This window comes from Miniopterus schreibersii (genome assembly GCF_964146895.1).
Source record: "Miniopterus schreibersii genome assembly, chromosome: 3".
Classification (NCBI taxonomy): Eukaryota; Metazoa; Chordata; class Mammalia; order Chiroptera; family Miniopteridae; genus Miniopterus; species Miniopterus schreibersii.
The window spans coordinates 63,193,794-63,209,289 of NC_138103.1; the positions used below are offsets into that span (position 1 = coordinate 63,193,794).

Here is a 15,496-nt window from a genome sequence, read left to right on the forward strand (position 1 = left end):
AAAAAAAAAATTTGTTGTGCCTTGGGGAGACTAAGAGTTTAGTTACTAACTGTTAATTGTTGTTAGCTAATATTATTTTGGATGAAGTAAGAGTTAATAGGTGACCCTATATTCTTTTGTAGGGAGAAATCCACTGTAAGCTCATACAGACCAACTTATTAACACAGTATATAATACGTGTTGAGCTTTATGAAACAATCATTTTATGAATTAGGGACTACCTGCAACTCTGCAGGTGGTGTGGGAATATAATTCTTTATTGAGCAGAGGAACTGCGTGTTCTACCCCTGGCTTTCAAGTGCCATCAGTCCCTTGCATAGCCATCAGTAAAGGACAGCACCTGGCATCATTGGGGTAGGACCCAGGGGCAGCTATTTACCACCGCTGCCTTTCCGTTGTAGTGGGAAAAAATGTGTATAAGTCAATAGGAAGCTGTTTCTAAGCTTGGGGTGAGGCGAATGATCTGCAAAATGTTGATTGTGGAATCTACAACTTGAATATTGCTACAAAGTAGAATCAGTTCTTCATTGCCTCTCTGCTGACCACACTGCTTAATGAAAAATTTTGAACCCTATTTTATGTCTTTAATGCTTTTCTTCTATTTCCTTGATGTTATAACGCCTCCGGCATGCCCAGCAACACCTGGGTCCTGCCCCTAACAGCTTCAACAGCTTTTATTGTTGAGGAACTTCCTTACTGCCGCCCCTCCCCTTGCTGCTCGTTAAGGAACAGTACTATAATGAATGCAGTTTAAAAAAATCGCTTCTGTCTTTCCTGGGCTCTGCTAGTGACCCTGTTTTTCCAGGTCAGGAAAAGGGACTGAATGAAGGGCGGTGCCAGATTTGAAGATTTCTTTCCTTTCGCAGTTTGGACTTGGTTTAGACACCCTAAAGCCAGCTTGGCTCTCCACAACACTCGAGGAATGTCTTTCTGAGTGAATAGTTTCCACATTGCTGAAGGATTTACACACCAAAAAACGAAAGCATCGAAACTAAAAAATGTGACCCAGCCTGGCCGGGCGTGGCTTAGCGGTTGAGCATCGACCTAGGACCCAGGTGATCGGGGTTCGATTCCCGGTCAGGGCACATGCCCGGGTTGCGGGCTCAATCAATGACTCCCTCATCATTGATGTTTCTATCTCTCTCTGTCCCTCTCCTTTCCTCTCTCTGAAATCAATAAAGATACATTTTAAAAAAAAATGTGACCCATATTTGGGGTGATTCTTGTGACAGAAATGTCCTGTGCACTAAGAGGAGCCAAGGGGCATGACTTAAGGTCTGCCCGGGCCTGGTCATGAATAATCTCTCACTGCCGTGTGAGTTGTACCCGGCAGAACAGAGACCAGGAAGCAAGTAGAGTGATGCTCACATTACCTGTGAGGGGCTTGGAGAGCTTTTGACTGCTCAGTTCTTCTCTTTTTGTCTGGTTTTTCTCTCTTCTTGCTTTGGGGTTAACTCGGTGCGCTTGCCTCTTACAGTTTGTTTTCTACATGCAAGCATTTATGGATGCTGCGGGTATCAGGTCATCTCTTGCAGGGGTGACAAGAAGGAAGCATGGATGCCACCACGCCTCTGGCAGACGGTACCTGCGGATCCTTGCATTTTCCCCGCTGAGCCGTTCAGCCTCAGAACCCACCTCAGCGTAGCATTCCAGGCACCACTGCCACAATGAGATGAAACCAGTTTACTGACCGTCTATTGTCTGTCACTTAGGCTCCTTCAGTTTGCAAGTGAGGAAAACCAAGACCCAGAGAGGGAAGGTGACTTACCCAGCGCCACACAGAGTTAGTTAGAATCCAGGTCCTTGGGTTCTTGGATCTTTGCTCTTCCCTCTAGTTAGTCCCTCCTAGTCCCTGTGGCCTTAAGAACCTCGTAGCCAAGCCCCTTGGCACTGTGAAAATAAGGCTTGATAGAGAGAAGGGGCAACTCTTTTGAGTAAGATAACATGGTATGTGTGCGTGTGCGTGCACACACTACTTATGACATCTGTTTGGCTTTCTTCCTGATTCTTTGCTATTTCCCGTTGGTGTTGCCAGCTGGGAATTTTAGGTAATAAAGGGATTGTGCTTTTTAATCTGACAGAAGAAACTGGAAGTTACTGCCAGCCCTAGCTCATGTTCCTGTAATCATTTCCTCGCATGCCTAGGATCAGTCCTTGGAAGAACTGTCTGTGTCCAAGGCCAGTGGGGAGGACAGGAAGGGAGACTGATGTTTACTTATTTATTGTGGCGAGTGTGTGTGTGTGTGTGTGTGTGTGTGTGTGTGTGGTGAGGGGAGTGTCCTTAGATCGAAAAAAAATAACACTTTGGGGTGAGGCTGAACTCCAGGTAGCCGCAGGCACCTGGCCCATCCTTTCCTTTTGACTCTGCCCTGGCAAGGACAAAGCACCTGGTATTTGGAAAAGCCTTTGCTGCTCATACTGTGGCTATTTCAGGGGAAGTTAGCTAGAGAGAGGGTGTGAAGGGCTCTTCCAGATTTTTCTTTCTCACTATGTTTGGGGAGGGGCAGGTTCTTTAGAAAGAAAAAAGAAATCCCCCGAGTCAATGCCACATTTGCAAATGCTTTTATATCAAGATCTTCAAACTTAGTTGCTTTCCTTGTCTTTTCTTTTAAAAATTATAACAGTGCCCAGCTGGGCGTGGCTCAGCAGTTGAGCAGTCGACCTAGGATCCAGGCGATCGGGGTTTGATTCCCAGTCAGGGCACATGCCCGGGTTGTGGGCTCCATCCCCAGTCGGGGGCATGCAGGAGGCAGCCGATCAATGACTCATCATTGATGTTTCCATCTCTCTATCCCTCTCCTTTCCTCTCTCTGAAATCAATAGAGATATATTTAAAGAAAATACATAAGTAAAAATTATAACAGTAATGCATGCACATAGTGAAAACAGAGCGGAACAGTGTGGAGTAGATTTCTTCTTTTCCTCCCCACGTCTAGGCCCCCTCTACAGACAGTCGATGGTAGTGGTCCCTGCGTGCACACACACCGCATGTGAAGATACGCGTATACATAAAGTTTCAGGGCATAAGGACTGTGTTAGTTTGCCGGGGCTGACATAACAAAGCACCATAGGCTGGGTGGCTTAAACAACAGAAATTTAATCTCACAGTTCTGGAGGCTAACCGTCTGGAATAAAGGAATTGAAGAGTTAGTCTCTTCTGAGGCCTCTCTCCTGTTCTCCAGGGAAAAAAAGGTGGCTGTCTTCTCCCTGTGTTCTCACGTGGTCTTTCTGTGTTTCTGTGTCCTAATCATGTCTTCCAAGGACACCAGTCACATTGGCTTAGGGCCCACTCAATGACCTTGTTTAGCCTTAATTAAGTTATTAAGGATCCTATATCCAAATATCCTGAGATCCTAGGAGTCAGGATGTCAACATGTGAATTTGGGGGCTGGGGGGCGTGCGTGTGGAGAGGGTAGAATAACTCAGTCCAGCCCATAATACTGACTTACTCTTTTTAACTATGTTGTATTGTATAGATAGCCCATAATTCTTTATCCAGTCCCTGTGTATCTGGAAAGTAAGACTGTTTCCATGCTTGTAAACAGCCTCAAACCTAAATCTCTGTGCCCCTGTGGAAGTGTACCCGCAGGACGAACTTGCAGAGGAATTGCACGCATTGCTTGCCAAAGAGATCATCTTGGGTGCTTCTTGAGTGTGTCATAATTTCTTGTGGAAAAGGAGAGTTTGCAGTATCTACAAATTAAAGCCCTGCTACTTTGTGATAAGCTGGTGGGAGAATTTCAGAGTGTGACACATGACTTGTGCATGTGGCCCTGTGGGGTGGGACTGCCAGCCCCTTTGTTTGAAGTGTTGCCATTATGACTTCACCATACACTGTTTGTTCAGCATACATTTATTGAGCCATTAATGGGCACTGTTTTCATTTCTCTGTGGTTGTTATTTTAAAAGAGACTTTAATTTTTAGAGCAATTTCAGTTCACAGCAAAATTGAGAGGAAGGTACAGAGATTTCCCATGTACCCCCCCGCCCCACATGTGCACAGTCCTCCCTTGTTATCCACACCCCTCACCAGACTGGTACATTTGTTACAACTGATGAACCTATAGTGACATATTATTATCCAAAGTCCATAACTTACAATAGGGTTCTCTCTTGGTGTTCTACATTTATTTATTACCCTGATTTGTTCAGTAAAAGGGTTTGGCCCTCTATTGCCAAGGGTAGCAAGACACTGGCACCTGTCTTTGAGTTTGTGACTGCCCTGGAAGTTAGGCTGGCCAGGAATTATTCCAGGTTTGAAGGTGAGGATCAGGGGAGTGACATACTCAGAGTAAAAAGCTGTAAGTAGCAGGGGCTGGATGTGAACCCATTTTATTCTACATTTTGCTTTTCCAGAAAGAGGTGGTAAGTCAGCAGGGCTGTGAGATTTTTCTAGAGGTTAATATTACATTTCCTTTATGGATGCTGTTTTGAATTTCTATTTGTTCTACATATCAGTGTTTATTTAGCTAAAGATAATGCATTTGTACCCTTGGTGGTTAGCATAGTTTGCTTTGATAAGTAACTTTTAGGCTACTAGAAAAAGGCTATTGGATTTTAAAATTAGGCGTGTGGGTGTATATGTATGTCTATCTATCTGTCAGTCATACCATAGAATTATACAGTGAAAGTGGAAGTAAGGAAGTTTGAAAAGTCAGAGCCATAGAATGCCATGTGACCTTAATAATAGGATAAGATTAAGCCAGTATGATTTTCTTTTCACATTTTCCATAATCACATCTCTCTGTCATTGTTTATCTGTCTTTAAATGACCAGGTATGCTCACATTATGTATGTGTCTGTACATTTTTCTCATCTGTGGATATATTAAGTTTACATGTTGATTCTGCTGTGGGAAGGTTCTGTCATGGGAAGAATTAACTGCTTTAAACATGTTTATTTTCCCCAATAGGATATTTTGTTTATCGCATTTGGATTTGATATACAGTAAGGCTGGTTATCTAAGACCACAGAACTAAAGAGTTAGCAACCAGTGAAGGAGGCAGTTGGAAAAGAATTTGGAAAGCTGAGGAGGAGAGAGACAGGGCTCAGAGAGAAGGAAATGTGAGCATGTGAGTGGAAAGAAGTTAGTAAAATCGGGGATAGAAGACGTGAGTGAGTGATTGTAGAGGAAGGTGGCCCATAGGAACACCACACACGCAGTAGTGTTAGGGTCCCACTGGTGTGGCCTGTTAGGTCAGCCCAAGTGGCGTTAACTAATCTTACAAAGCAGCAGCCTAACCTGAAGCAAGAAGAGTCTTTTGAGGAAGGTGACTTGGAAAACTGAATGAAGGTGGAGAGAGTACATTAGCAAAATTTAAAGTAATAGTAAGGAATGTCCAAGGGCTCAAACAACGGCAGCTTCATGAGGTAAATGAAATAACTTGGGAAAGACTACCTTTCCCAGATCTGTCATAACATCCTCATGATTACAGCCTGTCTTAAACCTGTTTATCTATGATCTCTTCTCATTGTAAGTGATGTTTATAGTGAGGCATTCTAATGGATGCTTGTTTTGCAGCTATGCAAGGTCTTGAACTTCCTTCCAAATCATTATCAAGAGACTGAGTTATTAGGTTGTAGGTTTTATAGAGACTATAGTGTAATGCATGTAGGTTAAGTTGTTATTTGCAGTTTATAATAATCCCTTTTGTAGAAATCACTCCCTAACACCAGATGTGTCTAATTAGGTCCAAGAGACCACAGCATAAGCATAAATACTGTTACCACCCCCACTTTATAAATTAGGAGTCTTAAAAGGGTTAGTAACTTGTTCATGGTTAGTAGTTAGGTGGAAGACCCAAGCCCCAAACTTAGGCATGGTGGCTTTAAGCTTCAGCTTTCCACAACACTACACTGTCGCCCTATGCTCTACTAAAGATCTCACTTCCTTTTAGAGCAGTGGAAATACACTGTGTGATATTTAATGCTGGATATGTATCATTTGTCCAAACCCATTGACTATACAGTGAACTCTTAGTTGAACTATGGTCTTTGGGTGATTGTGATATACCAATGTAGGTTCATTTGTGGTTAAAAAAAAAAAAAGTACCATTCTTGTAAGTAATATTGATAAATGGGGGAGGCTCTGAATGTGTGGGAGAAGGAGTATATGGGAAATCTCTGTGCTGCCGTCTCAATTTTATTGTAAACCTAAAACTACTCTAAAAAAATAGTATTTAGAAAGAAAAAAAAAATAACACCAGACCCCCAACCTGGAAACTTAATCCCTGTTTTATTTAATATCCCCAAATTATGTCTAGTTGCACTGACCAATAAAGCACAATCAGAGATTTAAAAAAAAAAAAAAAAGAGGGAGCCCGGCCGGCGTGGCTCAGCTGTTGCGCATCGACCTAGGATCCAGGAGATTGAGGTTCGATTCCCGGTCAGGGCACATGCCTGGGTTGCTGGCCCAATCCCCAGTTGAGGGTGTGCAGGAGGCAGCCAATCCATGATCATTGATGTTTCTATCTTTCTCTCCCTCTCCTGTCCTCTCTCTGAAATCAATAAAGATATATATATATATTTTTTAAAAAGCCTGTTTCTCCAAATGAAAGGTGCGTGCTATTAGTGTGTAGGAGCTGTGCGCTCCTCTGTGCCCAGGCCCCACTCATTACTACAAGCTTACCATTAGGGCATGAAGCTGTTTAAATAATGCACAGGTAAGAGGCATCTATTCCCTATGAGCTGCAAGTTGGACGCTCCCATTATTTCCTGCAGAGGAGGATGGTTGCGGACATACATAACCCTTACAGCCCAGCACATCCCCAGGCGTCCAGACAGTTCATTCTTTTGTTCTTGGATTTTGACAAGTCCTTTTCTCGGGCCTGTTTCCCTGTTTTTCATGTTTTCCTCACCTCACTTTGGCCTTTTTCTAGTTCTTGGCTTCTTTTGCTTTTAGCTGGTCCCAGAAATCTTCATTTTGCCTTAGAGTGATGATGATAGTGCTTCAGGCGAATTGTGCCTTTTCTGTGTAATTATTGGGCATCTTCCAAGCCTTAATGCTTGCCATTAAAGACAGCCTTAGACCCATTTTGCTGAAAGCTTTGTTCACATACTAAACTGTTCCAGCGTGTTCTGTGGGCAGGATGGCTCAGAAAAAATGGTAGCCTGACGCGTGGGCCGCGGCGGGCGGGGCTCGCGGGCTTGCGACGCAGCGGTTCTAAGACGCCCTGTGCTCCGTTTCCAGTTGGCCTGCTGCTGTGGCTCCGCCGGCTGCTCCCTGTGCTGTGGCTGCTGCCCCAAGATCCGACAGTCCCGGAGCACCCGCTTCCTGTACGCGCTCTACTTCATTCTCGTCTCCGTCCTCTGCTGCATCATGATGTCCCAGACCGTGGCCAACGAGATGAAGGAGCGCGTAAGTCTGCCCGCTTCAACTCTTCTCGCCTCTCATGGTTGATGAGGGGGTGTGGGAAACGGCCCGTTTAGCAGATGGGCCCACCCGCCCCAGTGGGGTTCGGGGTTCGGGGTTCGGGGTATGCTCGCCCTCTCCGAACCTTCAGGGAAGCCTCTTCAGTGCTTTCCTGCCCATCAGGGGAACCAGGCAACGTCCTGATCTTTAGTAGCAGCGTGGGTGCAATATGATGCCGTTGGTGGAGGGGATTGTGAGTTTTGTCGTACTCGTTGATAGCCATTCTGATTGGATGCATAGTTTTTTCTTGTTGTAAGGATGGCTGGAAGTAGCTGTTATAAACACTTAACTTGGCTTATATGGCAAGTATTATAAAGCCTGTAATCATTCCGCAGATCATGAGGCAGCTATAGGGCGATTTTTACTTTTCTGGATATGTTACTTGTAGGGTGACTTGCAGGGTAGGTGTCTTCGGAGGTGAGGATGGATTTCAGCCATTTCTCGGGCAGTGCATGTATGTAGAGGTAAGCCTGGTATGTGATGCTGATAGAGACGCATATAGGACCTTTTTCTGGAATTTCCCCATAGTAGGCCTCTTAATCAGCCAGATTACGGAGGGTGGGGATGTCTTGGGGTTTTTGAGGGAGTCCAATAAATAACACCATGTTTCCCCTCCCAGGTTCTGAACAAATTAACAAAAAGACTACAGTGTCAGCAGGTACATGCCAAACGTCACCTTTCGCCTCACAGACCTGATGTGAGACAATGTGGATTGTACCTGCAAGGAAGTAGGCTTCCTACTGCTGATCCCCAAAATGAGTCAGACTTACCCAGCTCCCTTCTAAAGGAAAGGGGGAAAGGAAAGGCGAGCTTTTCAAGCCCCATTTGCCCTTATATAAGTGCTCCATGCTCTTGGAACCCCTCCCATAAAGGAGATGGCATCCCCACAAGCAACTCCGAGGAAATGTTCATTCTCTCCAACCTTATGCTGAAACTACAGACTATTTTAAATACACTCAAGTGCATCAGAACAGCCATTTTTTTAAATGCATTTGGTATATTCTTATCCATTAGTTACAGTAGGCTCTTTGAAGCTTTCTGATGGGTAATGCTTTCATAATTGTGATTGTATGGTCTGGAATATACCAGAACTACTGTTCAAACCTGTGAGATGAAGATTCCCCTCTGATAGCTCCACACAGTGGATCTCTGCTCGGTCAGGCACCTCAGTGGGAGCCATGGGGCATTCGAACTTGTGAGAAATGGAGCTGATAATTCAGAAGACAAGGCATAAAGTCTCCTGAGGCATAAAACAAGGTGAAAATTATTAAGTACCATATGAGAGCAGGCACAAAATGCTGTTGAAGTTTGGAAGCAGGGAGACCAAGAACTAAGGCTGCCTCGTTAGTCTGTACCAGGTTTCACTCCATCTTGGTGGTGTTTTCCACCCATTCTCTTCCTCTTACCATGGTTTAATCTTCTATGTTTGTGACAAGAAGTTTAAGAGGAATACTGAGAGGGTAGATTTAAAAAAAAATTTTTTTTAATTGATTATAGAGAGAAAAGAGGGAGAGAAAGAAACGTCTATTGGCTGCCTCTTACACACCCGATCCTGGGGATTGAACCCGGGTATGTGCCTTGACTAGGAATCAAACCAGGGACCTCTCTGTGCATGGGATGACACTCAACCAACTGAGCCACACCGGCCAAGGCTAGATTTTTTTATAATGTTCACTTGAGGATATGTTTATTGATTTTAGAGAGAGAGGAAGGGGGGAGAGAGAGAGGGGGAGAGAGAGAGACATAGATGTGAAAGAGAAACATCAATTGATTGCTTCCCTTACGCACCCTGGCCAGGAATAGAACCTGTAACCTTTTGCTGTACGGGACAATGCTCCAACCACCAACTGAGCCACCCGACCTGGGCTGACAGGGTAGATTTTAATTCTTATTCTGAAGGTCTACTTAACCGCCCACTTACTACCTATGGTAACTTAATGTTCTCTTTAAATTCAACAAGGATTGGCTTGAGGACCCACTTGGTACTGTGGTAGGAACGCTCAATGTGGACCAGATGTCTATGGTACGAGCTCTGCTCTTCACTCTTGTTTTCAGTCTCAGTAGAATGGAGCTTTGGATCCAAGAAACAAAAATCTGAAACCATACAAATAGATGGTATCTCTTAGTGGTAAACCTGTCAGAAACATTGTTACTGGAGGTAGAGATAATTTGGGAGCCGTAGGTACATATTTTAGGATATGACTTTTATAATAATAATTTTAACATTTGATTACCATCCTAGTAACCTGTGAAACAGTCCAAAAAACTCCAGCCAGTATCTATGATTTCCGACTAGAACACTTAAGGAACAGAAAATGTTGACTGGTGTTGCTAGGGAAGGCTTCACAGAAGAAGTGACCTGTGTGATAATAATGTCTATCTGAATTGCTAATACTTATTGGGTGATGCCATGTGCCAGGCTTTATTCTGAGCTTTTGTCTGTATCATTTCACTCATCGCTGCTTTACTCACCAGATGAGTCATTTTAGTACCTTGCCCAAGGTCTCCAGCTCCAAGTGGTGGAGTGAGGATTTGAACCCAGGTGGAATGTATTCCTAGTGACTAGACTATACAGGTGGGCAAGGGAAAAGACCAAGAATGGACACGTGTAAAAGGACAAAGAGTAGACATGAGCAGGGAAAATGACCAAGTCTTGCAGGGATTTCAGTGCTCAGGTGTGCCATTGGACCATGGGCTGATGATAAATGGGCAGCTGCTACAGATTCTTGAGTAGGAGGCTGTCATCAGAGAAACAGAGTTAGGGCGGTGAACCCGGCAGTGGTGTGTATGTGGTGTGATTTGGGGTCAGAACAGAGAGGAAGGGAAGGGAGAGAGAGAAGGGCTTCTTATAAATGGAAGCCTCATAGAGGCTCTTATAAATGTTTCTTTGGCTGCCCCCTGAATGTAGTTATTTAAAAATGGTTTGGCGAGGCTTCCTGCATAGGGAATGAGGTCCCTGTGGGTGAAACTAACCCTTTTCCATCTTTAGGGCCTCGCAGGAGGGCCGGCCAGCTGGTCACAAAGTCAGCTTGTTTCGTGGCCCGTAGAAGAGTCTGACCTCATCCTCAGGCGGCGCACGAGGGTGGGCGTTGAAAGGCCCCCTCTGGGGAGGCACGCTGGGCCTCTGCTGCGGCCTCGCCCCCCAGTGCTGGCCTGCGGGAAGGCCTGGGGCTGTGCCGGGAAGGAGAGAGCATGTGTGCCTGTAGCAGCGGAAGGGAGGGTGCCGTTGCCGCCCACCCAGCTTTCGTGTGCCATGGACGGGGCTCTGTCTGGAGCCACGTGGGCCTTTGTTCTGCAGGTTGGGAGCGAGAGGGCAGCAACCTTTCCACTCATGTTCGGGTTTTGCCTCGGTTTCAGAGTGCGCCGTGTTTAAGTCTGAGCGGAGGGAACTGCACGCAGCTGCTGGGCCAGCCTTCGCCTTGCGTTTCCCTCCAGGACGCTCCTCTTTCCCCTGAGCGCTGTGGCTCAGAGGAAGCTTTACTGTGCTGGTCGAATAGGGCGTGATTTTTGCCTCCTGGACCGTTTTTCCATCTCAAACTGTGTGGGAGCCATTTCATTGCAAGTCATTCATGTCCGTAACCGTGTCACTCGAGCAGGCACAGTCTTGAGATATTTGATGTTTAGGGGATTAAAAATCCATTTTGGAATGTGGCATGCCAAAAAAAACGGGTGAGATTTAGGCCTCCTGACCTGCACTACCTCAGCATGTAACTTCTCCCTTTGGAGGCAGATGACACTTTGAGTTTTGGGCACCCTGGGTAGCTGCACTTTGCTTTGCGGGGAGGAGAAAGGACCTCTTGCTTTCTGTGGAAGAGGGGCCTCTGAAGCCAAGCCTGCTTTGTAAAAGCGAGGACAGGTGATGATGTGGCCCTCAGGCCTTCTTGCCCGCGAGCTCAGTACACAGGGAAGGTGGGAGGCGCCTTATGTGTTCCTAACCTGAAGCATCTTCGGTCCATTATCTCCTCCATGTTGCACTTGATCCCTGGGCTGCTCTGATCCATCGACATTGGTAGTAAGTAGGTAGTTCCTGAGATGGCTCCATCTTTACATTTTAATTTTTTTGGAACCAAAATGCATCTTCCACAATTTGGAAGACTTTTTTTGTGTATCGTATGTTTATTTTAAATTTAAGTTTTGAAGAATTATTCCTCGTATTGGGAAAAGAGGCCACTAAGATGTTTTTTTTGATAGCCGTCTTTTTCTTGGCCCCTCGTTGGTTTTAGGAGGCATTATGTTTTGTTCCAATCCCACCTGATCTCTTTAGGAAACGTGTTTTATTTGACACAGCATTCTCTGCTCTACGGGTCCTGGTCAGGTTTCCTTTGAGTGGTGATGTGGAAACTGCCCTCCTACATTGGCTGTTCTCTCCCTGGATGAAAGAGCTTTTTGGTTCTTTTCAGCACAGGGTGATAATGTTGCAGGGAAGAGTGGGCTTCAAAGGAACACTGGGCAAGACTTAACAGGATCCTGATAAGAGGGGGACTCATGACTGCAGTTTCCTCTGTGTCTTCAAAGTAGCTCCTGACTTGCATTCTCTCCCTGGGCTTGAAAGTAAGCCTGTTCAGAATCCAGGCCCCCCAGCCCCACCTATTAGCCAGTGCCACGCCCACAATTTCAGCTAAACCTGGAACTCATCCCCTAGCATAGGAGCTGTAAATTGGCCTACAGGCTTTTGTTTGGGCAATAAAAAATTAATTAAATTTGGCTGCATTTAGAAAGGCTAACATGCTGCAGTTCACCAAAGGCCCCGCTCCCGAGTGCTTGCTTATAGCCTGTCTCAAACCTTTCCCCTCACTCCCCTTACCCTAACACCACCCTCCCCAGTTAATACCCCAAAGGCATTTGGATTTGCAACTCCCCAAATAGAAATAGCTTAAATCCTTTCAGTTCACAAGTTTTTGAAAAGGCTATAAATGTCAAAATAGAGGGCTCTCTTACCTCACCCATCCTGGTGGGCAGTATGGAAGCTGCTCAGTGTGCTGGAGTCGTCTGTGCAGGCCCTTCTCTATCATAACTAGTCTACCCCTTTGCATGCCAGAATCTGGCATTTTTATCCAAGTAACTTTAGAAATTGTCCTAATCACTATGGTCTACTAGGCTCTATGGACCAGTCAATATCAGGACTAATGTAGGGTGGAGGTGGGAACTTGGATCTAAACCAGGCTCTTCCTTCCCCAAGTTAAATCCATCACCTACCCCTCCCCTTGTTACCAGAAAAGGGACCTGGCCCTGAGCAGGTTTGCCTAGGGCCAGCAGGTAGTGTGTGGGTTTTTGACTTCCCGTGTAGGAAGAATTTCACAACAGGAGTCCAAGTAAATTTTAGAGGATGTGTATTAAAGCTGGGGACAGTGTAGCAAGGAAGGGCCTAGGATAACAGGAGAGGGACTAGGTGGGGAAATGAGCCTAGTCTGGGCTGCTTTGGCTCACTAAGAAGTCAGAGAAAAGGGGGCCCTGGGGACAAGTTCAGGGGGTTTGCCTGGGACAAACTGCTGCTGCCCGTTGCTACCCTTGTTGCAAGCCTCATGGGATCCCTTAGAGTTTAGGAGATGCACGCCTGTGGGAGTAGAAGTGGGGAGAGGGGAAAAGGATGGGTGTGCTCCCAGGAGAGAGCACGAGCTGGGACCTTTGTTTTGAACGGTTTTAAAGGCTGGGTATTTAGGGGAGATTTTAGGAGAGGATCTCAATAGAATATTCATCAGCTTTATTCTGATGTCCCAAAATGAGATTTATTCTCTTAACTTCCTCTATCTTTGGTTGGCAAATGGCACTAACTGGATTTCTGCTGTTTTTTCTCCCTGAGTAGGATCATTTAAGCTATTTACCCTCTGGTTGGGAGAAGTGCAAACCATTTTTTTTTTTATTGATTTTTAGAGAGAGAGGAAGGGAATGAGAAAGAGAAACATCAATGTGAGAGCACAACATTGATCGGCTGCCTCCCGCACTCCCCCTACTGGGGATCCAGCCCACAACCTGGGCCTGTGCCCTTACCTAGAATCAAACCTACAACCTTTTGGTGCACAAGACGCCCAGCCAACTAAGCCACGCTTGCCAGGGCCAAACTACTTATTCTTTAGTGTCCTTGATTTGGGGAAGAAAGGATTTACTACATGGCTACAAACTGCTGTTTAACTATCTGTCTCAGTTTTTCTATTCCACTTGCCCTGGCTTACTAGCCCCTCTGGTCCCCATTAAAATCTTAAGCACATATTCAAATCACAGTCTCTACATTTATCATGAAGTCCAAAATTTACCAGGGAAGTGGAAAAGGGGCTGCTGTCAAGGCTGCTAACTGGATTTAGACCCTTTGCACAAAAGTAGCAGATGGGCTTAAGAGATTTTTCTCTATTTATTCAGAAAATCCAGTCTGTCAACACATTCCCTAGAGGTGATATATAAACTTTTCATCCGTAATTTCACTGTTTCATTGTCTTCATCAGCTGGAGGAAGGAGGAGACACAACCATAGGAAATTGGTGTATATTGACAGTATTAATATAAGACTATGTGGAAGTAAATTAAAGTGAAACTCTTATAAGATAGTAAGAGGCTAGGAAAGTTTCAGAGCGGGAGGAATAGGGAAACTGAAGCAGGAAAATGAAACAAAGCCAAAAAGCTTTGCAGGCTGCTTGTAGCAGGACCTTATCTCTTTACAAAAGAATGCAGGAGAGGAGGGGGAAGGGATAGGAGAGAGGAGGAACCTTAATTCAGACTAATCAGAGAGACTACTTAGTGCGAATCATCCTGAAGCCCTTAAAACAGCCGGGGGGAGGGGAAGAGAAGAGTGCCCATTGTTTAAACAGTATAGTCAGTGGTCTTGGGTTTGTCAAGATAATGTTTCCAGGTACTTCTCATAAATTGTGGGAAAACCATAACCAAGAGTTAACCTGTACCAGGATATCTGGCAGGAATTGTTTAAACTTATAGACAAGTGGGTATATAAGGCAGAAACCTCCCATCCCACTTGCTCTTCAGATTAGCTGGGAGCCCGTCTGTGCTTCATTAGCCAGATGTATAGATTTGCTAGCCTTGTTTCGTTGATAAATGTGTATGCTTTAATTTTTTAGATACATTTGCTTTAATGTTTTAATAAATTCATCACAGTGCAATTGAAGTCATTCGTATAAAATCATTTATATGAGAAGACATGAACTGAGGTTGGGAACAGTCCTCTCCCAGTTGACTCGGGGCTGTGCTGTCTGATAACACCTCTCTGGTGTCTGTGAGAGGTGCCTGTCACAAAATAGTCAGAAGATTATTTGTAGCCAGTTTAGTCCCAAGGCCACGTCCACATCTTGTTTTCCATCACCCAGAATGAAGCGGTCATCTCCTCTGTGCCTGACCCTTAAAAACGCCCCGTTGCCCGGGGCAGCTCTTTCATTTCTGGCTTTGGTTATTCCATATGGACATCTGCATTAGAGTGAGTATTATTTGTGGGAAAGCCCTCCCTGTGCTAGTCATGGAGATTAAAAAAAATACATGAAACAGAGTTCCTAAAGGATCCAATTAAGGGATAAAAAATGGATAAAAGGACACAGCTCACATTTATGCTAAGTGTCTGCCCCGTGAAAAGATAACAAATATGCAGCGTTAGCAGAGAAAACAGTGATCTCTTTTAGCGTATAATTTGAATAGAAGGTGAGAGTTTTTTAAAGTGGAAGAATCTTAAGTCATAATCTGAACCGACCCCCTCATTTGACAGGTGGCGGGAAGTGGCTTGTCTAAGGCTCTGACGCGAGGTAAAGGTGACACTAGAGCCCAAGACTGCTGGCTGCCTGGCAGGTGCTTTTTCTGCCTGTATGACTAGGTTTGGTTGTTGTACACATGTTCATAGAACAAGAAAAGCCTTAGCAAGCTTATCCTTCCTTCTGATTCCTAATCTTTCTTCTGGAGTGAGTGGGGAGGGAGAAGCATTTCTTCTGGAAACAGCACCACTTGGTGCCCTTGGCAGCTTTCTTAGCTTATCCTCCCCCCCCCCCCCTTCCTGTTGTGAAGGCCAAAAGCTGGGCTCAGGGGACAACTGCTAGTCTGGTAGAAAACAGGGCCAACCACAAATCTGTCGTTTATTTATTCGGTGGCTTTGCATATA

At 45.1% G+C, this 15,496-nt stretch overlaps 1 protein-coding gene across 1 annotated transcript in view; it reads left to right on the plus strand.

Annotated features, from left to right (window-relative positions):
* SERINC5 (serine incorporator 5) overlaps window positions 1-15,496 on the plus strand; it is a 90,257-nt gene that overhangs the window by 34,755 nt on the left and 40,006 nt on the right. The window contains exon 2 of the mRNA XM_081133659.1: window positions 7,190-7,357. Within this exon, the coding sequence (XP_080989785.1) occupies window positions 7,190-7,357 (168 nt within the window). The remainder of the gene's footprint in view (window positions 1-7,189; window positions 7,358-15,496) is intronic.